General features: G+C 44.5%; 1 protein-coding gene across 1 annotated transcript in view; it reads left to right on the top strand.

Moving 5' to 3' along the window:
* Nucleotides 1–16917, top strand: part of LOC126260815 (uncharacterized) — a 172594-nt gene that overhangs the window by 62712 nt on the left and 92965 nt on the right. The window contains exon 2 of the mRNA XM_049958188.1: nt 16456–16585. Within this exon, the coding sequence (XP_049814145.1) occupies nt 16456–16585 (130 nt within the window). The remainder of the gene's footprint in view (nt 1–16455; nt 16586–16917) is intronic.

Raw genomic sequence — 16917 nt, 5'->3', positions numbered from 1 at the left:
ACAGCCAAGAGCAGTTATCCATGTCGGACTTATTTCCTCTTTATAGCGATCATCCACCTTATAATCAATAGCCCGTTTTTCTCACCATACCAGGCCGTGATAAACTGCAGTTTCCAACCGACGCAAGATGCAACTATATGGCGCACTCCACACTATGCTGGCGCTGTACGTGCTGCCTCTAAGATCACTGGCCACCGACTGACTTTGTTCGCGCCCGCCAAAGCGCGCCAAACGTTTCCGCTCCCACCTTTTCCTACGCTTACACAGCTTTCCGTTCCCGACGGAACTACTCCATCTTTTATACTACACATATCTCATACAGCCCTAAGCGAGTGCCAGTAACTATTACATACATAATTACATTATAGCACCTTTTTACATTTAACAATTATAACAAATAGATATCTTTACAATATTTAAAAGTAAATATTACACCCTTTTTCCTAATATGTACATTCATTTTAATCTTATCAAAGAGTTTCAATATCGATTTCGCTTCAAACAAGATGTCTCTACTTCTGCTTTAACAGTTTCAATAAAATATTTACAAAAAAATTAAAAAAAAGAACAATAATGTCACACAACTACTGCAACAACATCTATAATAAAGATAGTTACAGCCACTAAATACGAGGCTCTAGTCTTGAAAGCTTGCCTGATGTACTTTTAAAATGAGCTTTCAACTGGCTGCTTAGCGTATAATATTAAAAATAACGTTCAGTCCTTTGCATGTAAGAAAAGTTTATATTTAACTCATATTCTAACAAGTAAAATATTTGAAATCGTTCTGACCCGGCGTACACACAGAGTTAGAATTCGTTAATGGTTCTTTCGTCAAGCAATAGGACATTATAAAACCAAAACTTTGAATTCCACTTTACAACTGGTACCTATTTTCAAATATTTCATGTCACAATTATTTGTATCTCTGAGTTCTAAATAAACTTTAGACTTGTTACTGCTGTTAGTTTTAATATTACACTACTGGCCAATAAAATTGCTACACAAAGAAGAAATGCAGATGATAAACGGGTATTCATTGGACAAATATATTATACTAGAACTGACATGTGATTACGTTTTCACGCAATTTGGGTGCATAGATCCTGAGAAATCAGTACCCATAACAACCACCTCTGGACGTAATAACGGCCTTGATACGCCTGGGCATTGAGTCAAGCAGAGCTTGGATGGCGTGTAGAGGTACAGCTGCCCATGCAGCTTCAACACGATACCGCAGTTCATCAAGAGTAGTGATTGGCGTATCGTGACGAGCCAGTTGCTCAGCCACCATTGGCCAGACGTTATTAATTAGTGAGAGATATGGAGAATGTGCTGGCCAGGGCAGCAGATGAACATTTTCTGTATCCAGAAAGGCCCGTATAGGACCTGCAACATGCGGTCGTGCATTATCCTGCTGAAATGTAGGGTTTCGCAGGGATCGAATGAAGGGTAGAGCCACGGGTCGTAACACATCTGAAATGTAACGTCCACTGTTCAAAGTGCCGTCAATGCGAACAAGAGGTGACCGAGACGTGTAACCAATGGCACCCCATACCATCACGTCAGGTGATACGCCAGTATGGCGATGACGAATACACGCTTCCAATGTGCGTTCACCGCAATGTCGTCAAACACGGATGCGACCATCACGATGCTGTAAACAGAATCTGGATTCATCCGAAAAAATGACGTTTTGCCATTCGTGCACCCAGGTTCGTCGTTGAGTACACCATCGCAGGCGCTCCTGTCTGTGATGGAGCGTCAAGGGTAACCGCAGCCATGGTCTCCGAGCTGATAGTCCATGCTGCTGCAAACGTCGTCGAACTGTTCGTGCAGATGGTTGTTGTCTTGCAAACGTCCCCACCTGTTGACTCAGGGATCGAGACTTTGCTGCACGATCCGTTACAGCCATGCGGATAAGATACCTGTCATCTCGACCGCTAGTGATACGAGGCAGTTGGGATCCAGCACGGCGTTCCGTATTATCCTCCTGAACCCACCGATTCCATATTCTGCTAACAGTCATTGGATCTCGACCAACGCGAGCAGCAACTTCGCGATACGATAAACCGCAATCGCGACAGGCTACAGTCCGATCTTTATCAAAGTGGGAAACGTGATGGTACGCATTTCTCCTTCTTACACGAGACATCACAAGAACGTTTCACCAGGCAACGCCGGTCAACTGCTGTTTGTGTATGAGAAATCGGTTGGAAACTTTCCTCATGTCAGCACGTTGTAGGTGTCGCCACCGGCCCCAACCTTGTGTTAGTGCTCTGAAAAGCTAATCAATTGTATATCACAGCATCTTCTTCCTGTCGGTTAAATTTCGCGTTTGTAGCACGTCATCTTCGTGGTGTAGCAATTTTAATGGCCAGTAGTGTACGAACCTACTGCAGAGTACTTTTAAGTTGCGCCAAACACAATGATATTTTTAATAGCCATTAAAATCAGCATCATTTACTACCATTTCTCATTTGCCGATTTTGTCTTCTCCTGTTTTTTTCACATTTCTTGCAAGCTCTGTTAGTTTCTTTGTCTTAATTGTTCTTGACTAACAGCGTTGTATGTCAGTCACTGTCGAAGAAGATAATGTGGGTTCTGTAGCTTCCTTGACAACAGCTACGAAATAATTCGTGGCCTTGAACAGTTGATAACAACAGAAGTCTTTCAAACGCAAGCAAAGCAATGTGCTACTGCAATGTATTATCAGTACGTCGGATCACTGAGTCAGAACGCAGTATTATATAGAATTCCCGATGACGCACGGAAGTACAGGATCACGTTAACGACGTTTTGTTTACGACCTGCATCGGGGTTTCAGGAACAGCCATCTATTGTTATAAAGGAATATTTTTTTAAAAAAAAGAGTCCTCGTTGCGAAGTATATCTCAGTCACGATGTGTGCCGAGAAGCGATTTTATCTGGAGTGCTGATGAGTAACGAAAAGATAGCTTACGGAGCGAGGTGCTCTACAGATTTAACCGTATGAATTACGAAAACGGTAAACATTGTGGCACTAGGAAGAATTGGCTTATTACGTCACTCCTCAAGATCCATCATATGCAATGGGAAAGTTATACGAGTACGCTAAGTGATAAAAAGAGTGAAACATACAGAACGTTTGGAGGAAAAGAAATGAAAGTTGATACGTTGGTAGGGCATGTGATGTGGTATCAATGTTTACGAAATCTAGTCCACTTTACTAACAACTTAGCAGTAAGGGACCACTTACCAGTATGACACTGCACACGCTCTGAACTGGATGCATGCACTGATTCAATTGAGAAGGATGTCATCAAACCGCTGTATCCTCTCCTGAGATAAGCTGGCTCACACCATTGTAACTGGTCCGTCGTATCCAGGATACTGCACTAGAGCGAAGTTAATATCCAAGTTATTTCCGCCCCTGTTCTACTGGGAAACTTGTGGGAAAGGGGCACCAACAACCTATTACACGAGAAGTAACACATGAGGACGCAGGATATCCGTAATGCACCATTGTGCCGTCCAAGTTCTTTCAGCTACTTCCAGCCAAGACCTGAAGTCATACCGGATGGCACCCCATAACATTATGCCAGGAGTAACACCGCCATGTGTCTCCAAACCACTGGAAGACTACTCACCGACGATGGTCATATGGTGTAGCGCGGAACCGCGATTCGTCACTGAACATCATGTTATGCCATTGAGCAGCCCATGCTTCCCGGTCACGGCATCAGTCCAAAACGCCGCGGTTTGTGCTGTGGTGTTAATGGCAGGGAGGCAATTTCCTAGTCTGGCTGCAGTTAGTCTCCGACCAATGGTACAGGATGACACAGAAGGTTGTACGGGGCCCATTACTTGTTCTGACATGACACGAGCAGATGTGAAGGGGTTGGGTGCGCTTGATGCACAATATACACTGAAGAGCCAAAGAAAGTGGTACACCTCCCTAATATCGTGGGTGCAGGGCCCCCGCAAACATGCAGGAGTGCCGCAACGCGACATGGCATGGACTCGACTAATGTGTGAAGTAATGCTGTAGGGAATTGAAACCATGAATCTTGCAGCGCTGTCCATAAATCCGTAAGAGTACGAGGGGGTGGAGATCTCTTCTGAACTGCAAGGCATCCCAGATATTCTCAATAATGTTCATGACTGGGGAGTCTGGTGGTCAGTGGAAGTGTTTAAACTCAGAAGAGTGTTCCTGGAACCACACTCTAACAATTCTGGACGTGTGGAGTGTCGCATTGTCCTGCTGGAATTGCCCAAGTTCTTCGGAATGCACAATGGACATGAATGGATGCAGGTGATCAGATAGGATGCTTACATACGTGTCACGTGTCAAAGTCGTATCTAAATGTATCAGGGGTCACATATCACTCCAACTGCACACGCCCCACACCATTACAGAGCCTCCACCAGCTTTAATAGTCCCCTGCTGACATGCAGGGTCCATGGATTCATGAGGTTGGCACTTACCCATACACGTTCCTCCATTCGATACGATTTGAAACGAGGCTTGTCCGACAAGGCAACATGTTTCCAGTCATCAACAGTAGAATGTCGGGGTCGACGGGCACAGGCAAGGCGTAAAGCTTTGCGTCGTGCAGTCAACATGCGTAAACGAGTGGCTCCGAAAGCCCATATCGATAATAATTTGTTGAACGGTTCGCACGCTGGTACTTACTGATGACACAGAATTGAAATCTGCAGCAATCTGCGGAAGGTTTACTCTTCTGTCACGTAGAACGATTCTCTTCAGTCATCGTTTGTCCTGTTCTTGCAGGAGCTTTTTCCGGCCGCGGCAGTGTCTGAGATTTGATGTTTTACCGGATTCCTGATATTCACGGTACACTCGTGAAATGGTCGTACTGGAAAATCACCACTCCACCACTACGTCGGAGATGCTGTATCCAATCCCTCGTGCGCCGATTATGACACCACGTTCAAACTCGCTTAAATCTTGATAGCCTGCCTTTGTAGCAGCTGTAACCGAACTAACAACTGCGCCAGACGCTTGTTGTCTTATATAGGCGCCGGCCGGGGTGGCCGATTGGTTCTACGTGCTACAGTCTGGAACCGCGCGACCGCTACGGTCGCAGGTTCGAATCCTGCCTCGGGCTTGGATGTGTGTGATGTCCTTAGGTTAGTTGGGTTTAATTAGTTCTAGGGCCTCCCCCCCATGAACCATGGACCTTGCCGTTGGTGGGGAGGCTTGCGTGCCTCAGCGATACAGATAGCCGTACCGTAGATGCAACCACAACGGAGGTACATCTGTTGAGAGGCCAGACAAACGTGTGGTTCCTGAAGAGGGGCAGCAGCCTTTTCAGTAGTTGCAGGGGCCACAGTCTGGATGATTGACTGATCTGGCCTTGCAACACTAACCAAAACGGCCTTGCTGTGCTGGTACTGCGAACGGCTGAAAGCAAGGGGAAACTACGGCCGTAATTTTTCCCGAGGACATGCAGCTTTACTGTATAGTTAAATGATGATGGCGTCCTCTTGGGTAAAATATTCCGGAGGTAAAATAGTCCCCCATTCGGATCTCCGGGCGGGGACTACTCAAGAGGATGTCGTTATCAGGAGAAAGAAAACTGGCGTTCTACGGATCGGAGCGTGGAATGTCAGATCCCTTAATCGGGCAGGTAGGTTAGAAAGTTTAAAAAAGGAAATGGATAGGTTAATGTTAGATATAGTGGGAATTACTGAAGTTCGGTGGCAGGGGGAACAAGACTTCTGGTCAGGTGACTACAGGATTATAAACACAAAATCAAATAGGGGTAATGCAGGAGTAGGTTTAATAATGAATATGAAAATAGGAAGGCGGGTAAGCTACTACAAACTGCACAGTGAACGCATTATTGTGGCCAAGATAGATACGAAGCCCACGCCTACCACAGTAGTACAAGTTTATATGCCAACTAGCTCTGCAGATGACGAAGAAATTGAAGAAATGTATGATGAAATAAAAGAAATTATTCACATAGTGAAGGGAGACGAAAATTTAATAGTCATGGGTGACCGGAATTCGTCAGTAGGAAAAGGGAGAGAAGGAAACATAGTAGGTGAATATGGATTGGGGGTAAGAAACGAAAGAGGAAGCCGCCTGGTAGAATTTTGCGCAGAGCACAACTTAATCATAACTAACACTTGGCTCAAGAATCATGAAAGAAGGTTGTATACATGGAAGAATCCCGGAGATACTAAAAGGTATCAGACAGATTATATAATGGTAAGTCAGAGATTTAGGAACCAGGTTTTAAATTGTAAGACATTTCCAGGGGCAGATGTGGACTTTGACCGCAATCTATTGGTTATGAACTGTAGATTAAAACTGAAGAAACTGCAAAAAGGTGAGAATTTAAGGAGATGGAACCTGGATAAACTGAAAGGACCAGAGGTTGTAAAGCGTTTCAGGGAGAGCATAAGGGAACAATTGACAAGAATGGGGGAAAGACATACAGTAGAAGAAGAATGGGTAGCTTTGAGGGATCAAATAGTGAAGGCAGCAGAGGATCAAGTAGGTAAAAAAACGAGGGCTAGTAGAAATCCTTCGGTAACAGAAGAAATATTGAATTTAATTGATGAAAGAAGAAAATATAAAAATGCAGTAAATGAAGCAGACAAAAAGGAATACAAACGTCTCGAAATTGAGATCGACAGGAAGTGCAAAATGGCTAAGCAGGGATGGCTAGAGGACAAATGTAAGGATGTAGAGGCTTATATCACTAGTCGTCAGATATATACTGCCTACAGGAAAATTAAAGACACCTTTGGAGAAAAGAGAACCACTTGTATGAATATCAAGAGCTCAGATGGAAACCCAGTTCTAAGCAAAGAAGGGAAAGTAGAAAGGTGGAAGGAATATATAGAGGGTCTATGCAAGGGCGATGTACTTGAGGACAATATTTTGGAAATGGAAGAGGATGTAGATGAAGATGAAATGGGAGATATGATACTGCATGAAGAGTTTGACAGACCACTGAAAGACCTGAGTCGAAACAAAGCCCTGGGAGCTGTCAACATTCCATTAGAACTACTGACAGCCTTGGGAGAGCCAGTCCTGACAAAACTCTACCATCTGGTTAGCAAGATGTATGAGACAGGCGAAATACCCTCAGACTTCAAGAAGAATATAATAATTCCAATCCCAAAGAAAGCAGGTGTTGACGGATGTGAAAATTACCGAACTATCAGTTTAATAAGTCACGGCTGCAAAATACTAACGCGAATTCTTTACAGACGAATGGAAAAACTAGTAGATGCCGACTTCGGGGAAGATCAGTTTGGATTCCGTAGAAATATCTGAACACGTCAGGCAATACTGACCCTACGACTTATCTTAGAAGCTAGATTAAGGAAAGGCAAACCTACGTTTCTAGCATTTGTAGACGTAGAGAAAGCTTTTGACAATGTTGACTGGAATACTCTCTTTCAAATTCTGAAGAGGCAGGGGTAAAATACAGGGACCGAAAAGCTATTTACAATTTGTACAGAAACCAGATGGCAGTTATAAGAGTCGAGGGGCAGGAAATGGAAGCAGTGGTTGGGAAGGGAGTGAGACAGGGTTGTAGCCTCTCCCCGATGTTATTCAATCTGTATATTGAGCAAGGAGTGAAGGAAACAAAAGAAAAATTCGGAGTAGGCATTAAAATCCATGGAGAAGAAATAAAAACTTTGAGGTTTGGCGATGACATTATAATTCTGTCAGAGACAGCAAAGGACTTGGAAGAGCAATTGAACGGAAAGGATAGTGTCTTGAAAGGAGAATATAAGATGAACATAAACAAAAGCAAAACGAGGATAATGGAATGTAGTCGAATTAAGTCGGGTGATGCTGAGGGAATTAGATTAGGAAATGAGACACTTCAAGTAGTAAAGGAGTTTTGCTATTTGGGGAGCAAAATAACTGATGATGGCCGAAGTAGAGAGGATATAAAATGTAGACTGGCAATGGCAAGGAAAGCATTTCTGATGAAGAGAAATTTGTTAACATCGAGTATAGATTTAAATGTCAGGAAGTCGTTTCTGAAAGTATTTGTATGGAGTGTAGCCATGTATGGAAGTGAAACATGGACGATAAATATTTTGGACAAGAAGAGAATAGAATCTTTCTACAGAAGAATGCTGAAGATTAGATGGGTAGATCACATAACTAATGAGGAAGTGTTGAATAGGATTGGGGACTAGAGAAGTTTGTGGCACAACTTGATTAGAAGAAGGGATCGGTAGGTAGGACATGTCTGAGGCATCTGGGGATCACCAGTTTAGTATTGGAGGGCAGCGTGGAGGGCAAAAATCGTAGGGGGAGACCAAGAGACGAATACACCAGGCAGATTGAGAAGGATGTAGGTTGCAGTAGATACTGGGAGATGAAGAGGCTTGCACAGTATAGAGTAGCATGGAGAACTGCATCAAACCAGTCTCAGGACTGAAGACCACAGCAACAACAAGTTCTAGGGGACTGATGACCTTAGATGTTAAGTCCTATAGTGCTCAGAGCCATTTTAACCATTTTTATATAGCCGTTGTCGACCGCAGCGCCGTATTCTGCATGTTTACATATCTCTTTATTTGATTACGCATGCCTACACCAGTTTCTTTGGGGTTTAAGTGTAGCTATCCTTTCTGGCGTCAGACGTAGTTGACCGGGAACTTGAACAGTTGACTCGCCTTTAACTTCTCAGGCAGTAAAACAATGGCCTACTGTCACATCCGAATGCTCAGAAAATCTGGATACAGCAGGATCCGACCATTCGACCAGTTGGAGACACACAATAAGGTCCCTTTCAAATATTGTCACATGCTGATATTCGTGTCTCACATGTGTACGTTGCGTTTCCGTGCACTTTAAATTGAGCCCTCAACATCTCATACTGGTCTCTCGCCTTATATACCCTATATCGACATGTAAAAAAATTAAACACGAACAATCTCATGCTCTCTGGTGGCCCATTCTGTCAGAGAACTGCAAATCTACATCATTCACGACCCACTGGTGGTGTACGCATGTATGAAGTTACATTGCCATTCGGCCATGTGTTCTGGCTCCTTCACTTTTTTGTCGGGCAGTGTATTTATACAAATTCCAAAAAAGAAGAATTGAAATGTACAATTTTGCCATAACGAAAGTTTATACGTGAAAAATATTTTTTAAGAGCGACTAGAGCTTATTTGTATCGCCAGGTGGCAGCAATCAACCCACTATCAAAATGACTATTAAAAGTTTGATAGTTATAATTTTCCGTTTCTGTAAAAAATAAAGTAGGTGTCTTGAGTGCAGTGTCATAAGCCAGTGATTTTTAGCGTCAGAAATGCTTACTTTGTCCATAGTTCATAAGGTTATTCTTTGACGTCGACACGACGTTGGACGTTGAATTCTATGAAGAAATGAAAAAAGAAATAAGAGACATAGCCAGCCCGGTGAAAATTAAAAACTAAATAAGTTTGTTACTGTAAGAGAATTTTTGCAGCATTTGTTCTCAAGAAATGAACTTAGAGGGCTGAAATTTGGCAATCATAAAGTCATCGACATTATCACGACAAGGTAAAACGAGACAAATGGATTCAAGATCTCCTTTCCAGGAGAAAACCTCCCCACAGTTTCTAATCGTGTGTAAGCTACAGTTGGGTATCTTCTTACTAGCTTATATAGAGCGTGCAAAGAAGTTGTGATGAAGACTGGTAACACGTGTCGATGCGGACGAACCGCTTAAACTGTTATGCTCATCCAGCACTATCACAACGAATTCTAAAATAAAAAATAAAAAACTGCCCTTTTGACAAGGAAGGCTTCCTCGGCGGATTTCGTCGACGCGTGGTGATAAGAGTATTATTCTCGTGCCAGCATTGCCGTGAAACGATGTTCCTGCAAGCTTCCTGCTCGTCATTCTCATGCGAACTCGACTGGCGATGATTAACATTAAAATTCTCGGAACTTGGCTGATGACTCAACGTGATTTTGTCCTTGTCAGTTGATACTTTGCGTCATCATGATCCATTTTCGCACTCTTCATGTCACACTAATTGTAAAGCATCACCTGGTACATCACTTTTGGTCGTATCTGCTTTATAATAATTTTGTTTTGCCTATGTACGACTGGATGCGAACGGATACACTGACAAGGGAACCTCCCCATCGCACCCACCTCAGATTTAGTTATAAGTTGGCACAGGGATAGGCCTTGAAAAACTGAACACAGATCAATCGAGAAAACAGGAAGAAGTTGTGTAGAACTATGAAAAAAATAAACATATACAAACTGAGTAGTCCATGCGCAAGATAGGCAACATAAAGGAGAATGTGAGCTGACGAGCGCCGTGGTACCGTGGTTAGCGTGAGCAGCTGCGGAACGAGAGGTCCTTGGTTCAAATCTTCTTTTGGGTGAAAGTTTTAATTTTTTATTTTCAGATAATTATCAAAGTTCAGGCACACACACATAATCAACTTCGCTCTCCAAAATTCCAGGACATGTTCAGATTTGCTTGGACGTATACAGAATTTGACGGTCTACGCACGGAAACATTTGAAAACGTAAGAAACATATGTTTTGACAGAGCACAGGGAAAACTGTGCGACTCTGAAACTGTTGCATTCATTTGATGCAGTTTATGTGACAAACTCTTATGTTTTCATCACTTTTTTTGGAGTGATTATCACATCCACAAGAAAACCTAAATCGGGCAAGGTAGAAGAATCTTTTTACCCATTCGCCAAGTGTGCAAGTTTGGTGGGTCGACAACATATTCCTGTCATGTGACGCACATGCCGTCACCAGTGTCGTAAAGAATATATCAGACGTGTTTTCCTGTGGAGGAATCGGTTGACCTATGACCTTGCGATCAAATGTTCTCGGTTCCTATTGGAGAGGTACGTCCTTTCGTCTACTAATCGCACGGTTTTGCGGTGCGGTCGCAAAACACAGACACTAAACTTATTACAGTGAACAGAGACGTCAATGAATGAACGGACAGACCGTAACTTTGCGAAAATAAAGAAAGTAAAATTTTCACTCGAGGGAGGTTTCGAACCAAGGACCTTTCGCTCCGCAGTTGCTGACTCTAACCACGAGACCACGGCGCTCATCACGTATTGTTGTCCTTTATGTTGCCTATCTTGCACATGGACTACTCAGTTTGTATATTTTGCTTATTTTTTCATAGTTCCACACAACTTCTTCCTGTTTTCTCGATTGATCTGTGTTCAGTTTTTCAAGACCTATCCACTGTGTCAATTTATAACCAAATCTGGGAGGGGTGCGATGGGGAGGTTCCCTTGTGAGGTGTAATTTTTTGCTGTTTATATCATTTACATGTTACATTTCCTTAAGATCGTTCTATCTGTGTGAGATATATATCAACTCGCTTTCCTATATCTGCTTTTCTTCCTTCGGTTTGTACAGTATCTGTGTTAGTATTATTTTACCAAAAGGTTTATTATACCGCTATCAGACAAAAATTATGTGAAACACAACAGTAGCGTAGCATCCTAAAATGTTAATTAAGTCCATTAAATTATTTTATGATAAGAATTTTTAGCCATATTGGTCGAGCCATATCATTGTTTGTCTGAATTATTTTATTATATCACAGTGTTAATCAGATTGTATTTCCGTTCATCAGTACGGCTAGGCCGGTCTAGCGTGTGTTACGAACACGCTTACCAGTGTGTCATCTGCCAGTGCTTGAGACGAGGGGCTTTTAGTAAGTAATGCAACACATTTCTTTTCTGAGAGCAGGTTGGTTTTATTCAGGATTTCAATACACCGTATTATTCCGCACTCTTTTGGCTGCACAACCCTTTTTTTTTTAAACAAAATCTCCGTTCAGTGCGCTGACCTTATGCCACCTCACTGGACGAGCCTGAATACCCGCAAGGTGCCACTCTACGGATCGACGTTGAAGCCAATGCCTTGCTGCATCAATAAACCCCCCATCATCCACGTACTGTTTCCAGCGGAGTGCATGCTTCATTGGGCCGCCAAACAGATGAAAGTTGAAATGTACGAGATCCGGGCTGTAGAGTGGATGAAGAAGAACAATGAAGTTTTGTGAGCTCTTCTCGGGTGCGCAGACATGTCTGAGGTCTTGTTTTGTCATGGAGAAGGAGAAATTCGTTTGCATTTTTGTGGCTGTTAACACTCTGAAGCCGTTTCTTCAATTTCCTGAGGGTGGCACAATACTCTTAAGAGTTGATCGTTGCACGGTGACGAAGGACTTCGAACAAAGTAGCGACTTAGGAGCCCCGTAAGGTCACCGCCAAGACGTTACAGGCCGAGCGTGAGGCTTTAAACTTTTTATTCGGAGGAGAGATGGTTAGTCGCCAGTCCGTAGATTGCTGTTTCGTTTCGCGTTCGAAGTGTTGAACCTATGCTTCATGGCCTGTGACGATGTTCGGCAAAAAATTGTCACGCTCAGCCTCGTAAAGAGCAAGCAATATCGTAGACATGGTTCTTCGTTGCCCCTTATGGTCTTCCGTTAGGCGGCGAGAATCCCAGTGAACACACACTTTTGGGGATATCAGCACTAACAACAGAGACGTCCACGTGTGCAGCAATGTGTTTGATTATGATCCATCGATCATCTCGAATGAGAGTGTCCGGACGTTCCACCAGCAGGAATCACAGCAACGTGCGGGTGGCCGGTATGTGCTACCTCGTTGCGATGATGACAGACGCCTCGCCCAACGACTCAGCGTGCTTTTGTTCAGTGTCATGTCTCCGTAGACATTTTACAAACGCCTGTGAATATCTGCAACGCTCTGGTTTGCCGCCAAAACAAACTCAATGACAGGTCTCCGCTTGGAAACCACCACCTTTACGGATGTCATTCTGAGGGCCATGTCTAGAGCAGCCACCTACAGGAACTTCATGAAACTGTCGGAGCTCAATGGGGAATATTTCGGATGTCCCACAAAAAGTCAGCTTTTTTTCAACCGAAATTGACCGAGAAAAAAAATGTGTTGCATTACTTATTGAACACCCTCGTAGTATTAGTTGCTTCAGAATGCAAGCACGAGAAAAGACATAAAATTGTTGTAGATTATCAAAGAACATAGCAAATGAGTTCGCTCAGTTATCCGGAATGTGAAGTGCCAAGTTACTCCGAAGGTATAGTTTTAAAGAAAAATATACAAAATGAAACGTGGTACATGGATACATAAAAAGGCGTCTGCGGAAAAATATGAGCAAAATAACAAAAATAAGTATACACAGTGTGCTGCTAAAATCTGCAGGTGGTCTACGATATGCTAGTGGAAAATGGATTCTACAACATACAAAAGAAAACAGAAATACGTTGCTAATATCTTCGTTAGATGTAGGTTTGAACTACCTGATTCGAAGTCTTGGCATAAGACACTCAGAGTTACAAGTAGCCTCGTGGAGGATGTGAAACAGTGCCAACATAAGCGTCTGATAATGCTTTCAGAGAGGTTACCACTTCAATATGTCTGAAGTCCCAGGGAACGACCGAGAAGAAATCTCTTCCCATAACCTCGAAAAAAGACTTTTCTAAACTTTGACTTGGGAAAGAAACAATTCTGTCCCTGCATTTAGAGGATGACCGAAGTCGTCAAGATACCGTCTAATTTACCTTATCAAACAATGAACTAAACATACTATATTCGAAGAAATCACTGACAAAAGACAGTGTCAGTGTGGAGAACAGTTTTAGACAATGGTCTATTTGATTTTATAAGTTGGCGTAAATAGTTGCAGTTGTATCACGTACAACAGCATCTTTCAAAGTTTGTTTCTGCCTCGTAACGGACACAAATTCTTCAGTGATCCAACCACAGACGAGAGTGGTGTTTAACCTTGGCACGTCTGTCCACATAAAATTTTGTCCTGCCAGAGACAGGCGCAACTCTATACGACTGTGTCACTCCAGTTCACTCAAGCACAGCAGTGGATTTCACACAACTAAGCTGCTGAAGTGAAATGGAAAGAACGATTGAATCAACAGATTGTGAATCACAGAAAAATCTTCCAAGAGTTATAGAAGCGATATAGAATGGAATGAGCATGTGAGAACTATGGTAGGGAAATCGAATGGACGACGTCGATTCATTCGGAGAATATTAGGAGAAAGTGGTCCACATGTAAAGGAGACCGCATATAGGATGATGGTGTGACCTATTCTTGAGTACTGTTCAAGTGTTTGGGACCCGTACCAGGTCGGACTGAAGGAAGACATCGAAGCAATTCAGAGGAGGGTTACTAGATTCGCTACCGGTAGGTTCGAACAACACTTAAGTGTTACGGAGATGCTTGAGGAACTCAAATGGGAGGAAAGGCGACGTTCTTTTCGAGAAGCGCTTTTGAGAAAATTTAGCAAACCAGCATTTGAAGCTGACTGCCACACGGTTCTACTACTGCCGACGTACATTGTCCATAAGGACCACGAAGATACGATACGAGAAATTAGGCCTTATACGGAGGCTTATGGACAGGTGTTTCTTCCTCGCTCTATTTACGTGTGGAACAGGAAATAAATTGAGTAGTAGTGGTACATGGTACCCTCCGCTAAGCACCGTACGGTGACTTGCGAAGTGTCTATGTAGATATAGGTACAGGTGGGGCTCATCAAGAAGTGCAACAGGTGTCTGAGTTGACTGCTCGCTACATCCTTTGTATCTACGTGAAATCATAAAAACTTCATATCTAATGAAACTTCCTGGCAGATTAAAACTGTGTGCCCGACCGAGACTCGAACTCGGGACCTTTGCCTTTCGCGGGCAAGTGCTCTATCAACTGAGCTACCGAAGCACGACTCACGCCCGGTGATGCTTTGATGTGCATGATATGTTTTATCATTCAATGTGAAGTTTTTCTTATTTAGCTGTATAATACACTCCTGGAAATGGAAAAAAGAACACATTGACACCGGTGTGTCAGACCCACCATACTTGCTCCGGACACTGCGGGAGGGCTGTACAAGCAATGATCACACGCACGGCACAGCGGACACACCAGGAACCGCGGTGTTCGCCGTCGAATGGCGCTAGCTGCGCAGCATTTGTGCACCGCCGCCGTGAGTGTCAGCCAGTTTGCCGTGGCATACGGAGCTCCATCGCAGTCTTTAACACTGGTAGCATGCCGCGACAGCGTGGACGTGAACCGTATGTGCAGTTGACGGACTTTGAGCGAGGGCGTATAGTGGGCATGCGGGAGGCCGGGTGGACGTACCGCCGAATTGCTCAACACGTGGGGCGTGAGGTCTCCACAGTACATCGATGTTGTCGCCAGTGGTCGGCGGAAGGTGCACGTGCCCGTCGACCTGGGACCGGACCGCAGCGACGCACGGATGCACGCCAAGACCGTAGGATCCTACGCAGTGCCGTAGGGGACCGCACCGCCACTTCCCAGCAAATTAGGGACACTGTTGCTCCTGGGGTATCGGCGAGGACCATTCGCAACCGTCTCCATGAAACTGGGCTACGGTCCCGCACACCGTTAGGCCGTCTTCCGCTCACGCCCCAACATCGTGCAGCCCGCCTCCAGTGGTGTCGCGACAGGCGTGAATGGAGGGACGAATGGAGACGTGTCGTCTTCAGCGATGAGAGTCGCTTCTGCCTTGGTGCCAATGATGGTCGTATGCGTGTTTGGCGCCGTGCAGGTGAGCGTCACAATCAGGACTGCATACGACCGAGGCACACAGGGCCAACACTCGGCATCATGGTGTGGGGAGCGATCTCCTACACTGGCCGTACACCACCGGTGATCGTCGAGGGGACACTGAATAGTGCACGGTACATCCAAACCGTCATCGAACCCATCGTTCTACCATTCCTAGACCGGCAAGGGAACTTGCTGTTCCAACAGGACAATGCACGTCCGCATGTATCCCGTGCCACCCAACGTGCTCTAGAAGGTGTAAGTCAACTACCCTGGCCAGCAAGATCTCCGGATCTGTCCCCCATTGAGCATGTTTGGGATTGGATGAAGCGTCGTCTCACGCGGTCTGCACGTCCAGCACGAACGCTGGTCCAACTGAGGCGCCAGGTGGAAATGGCATGGCAAGCCGTTCCACAGGACTACATCCAGCATCTCTACGATCGTCTCCATGGGAGAATAGCAGCCTGCATTGCTGCGAAAGGTGGATATACACTGTACTAGTGCCGACACTGTGCATGCTCTGTAGCCTGTGTCTATGTGGCTGTGGTTCTGTCAGTGTGATCATGTGATGTATCTGACCCCAGGAATGTGTCAATAAAGTTTCCCCTTCCTGGGACACTGAATTCACGGTGTTCTTATTTCAATTTCCAGGAGTGTATATTAGATATGTAAATAATGTACCACATCATCTATGCTCAGAGTTTCGGACTGCTTGTCTCACATCAGTTGCACGTCCCTGCAGACCCGATGTTCCTTTGTGTTCCCATCCATCAGAGCGAGATGGCTGTGCTGCAGCGCTCACGCCGTCTGTGTAAGCGTTTCTAACAGCGAAATGGTCTCCCTTCTTCAGGTGCAGAGCGTCACGTGGTTAGTGCTGGCGCTGTTGGGCGTCCTCGCCTACAAGTGCGCCATCGATCTGCCAGATGAACCTGATCCTGCAGCGCTATTCGGCACACGGCTCGCACAATTTTACTTCGCGGGTGAGTACGTACGTACAGCGCTTTGAGTAGTTATCTACATCTACTATTTTCCCATCGATGAATGTTTTTCCTTTCTTTGAATCACCACTCTTTCGACTGGGCTTGCCGTAGTACAGCCCTCTTTACTTTATCAACTCGGGGACTTCAGAAGTTGGTTATGCATGGCGTCCCACGCTAAGAGTATTCTGCAACGAGAGTGGGGACTGTCAGAAGAGACTGCATATTCTGGATTTCCTGCAGACACAGTTCTACTGTGGTACAGATAACACGTGCTCCACAATATCCAATTGAAACTGTGTGGTAGCTGGGGACGTACTTGAAACTTAAAGTAG

Source organism: Schistocerca nitens, chromosome 5 (assembly GCF_023898315.1).
Source record: "Schistocerca nitens isolate TAMUIC-IGC-003100 chromosome 5, iqSchNite1.1, whole genome shotgun sequence".
NCBI lineage: Eukaryota > Metazoa > Arthropoda > Insecta > Orthoptera > Acrididae > Schistocerca > Schistocerca nitens.
Note: the sequence above shows the minus strand (reverse complement) of the source record. Positions and strands in the feature narration are given on the sequence as shown.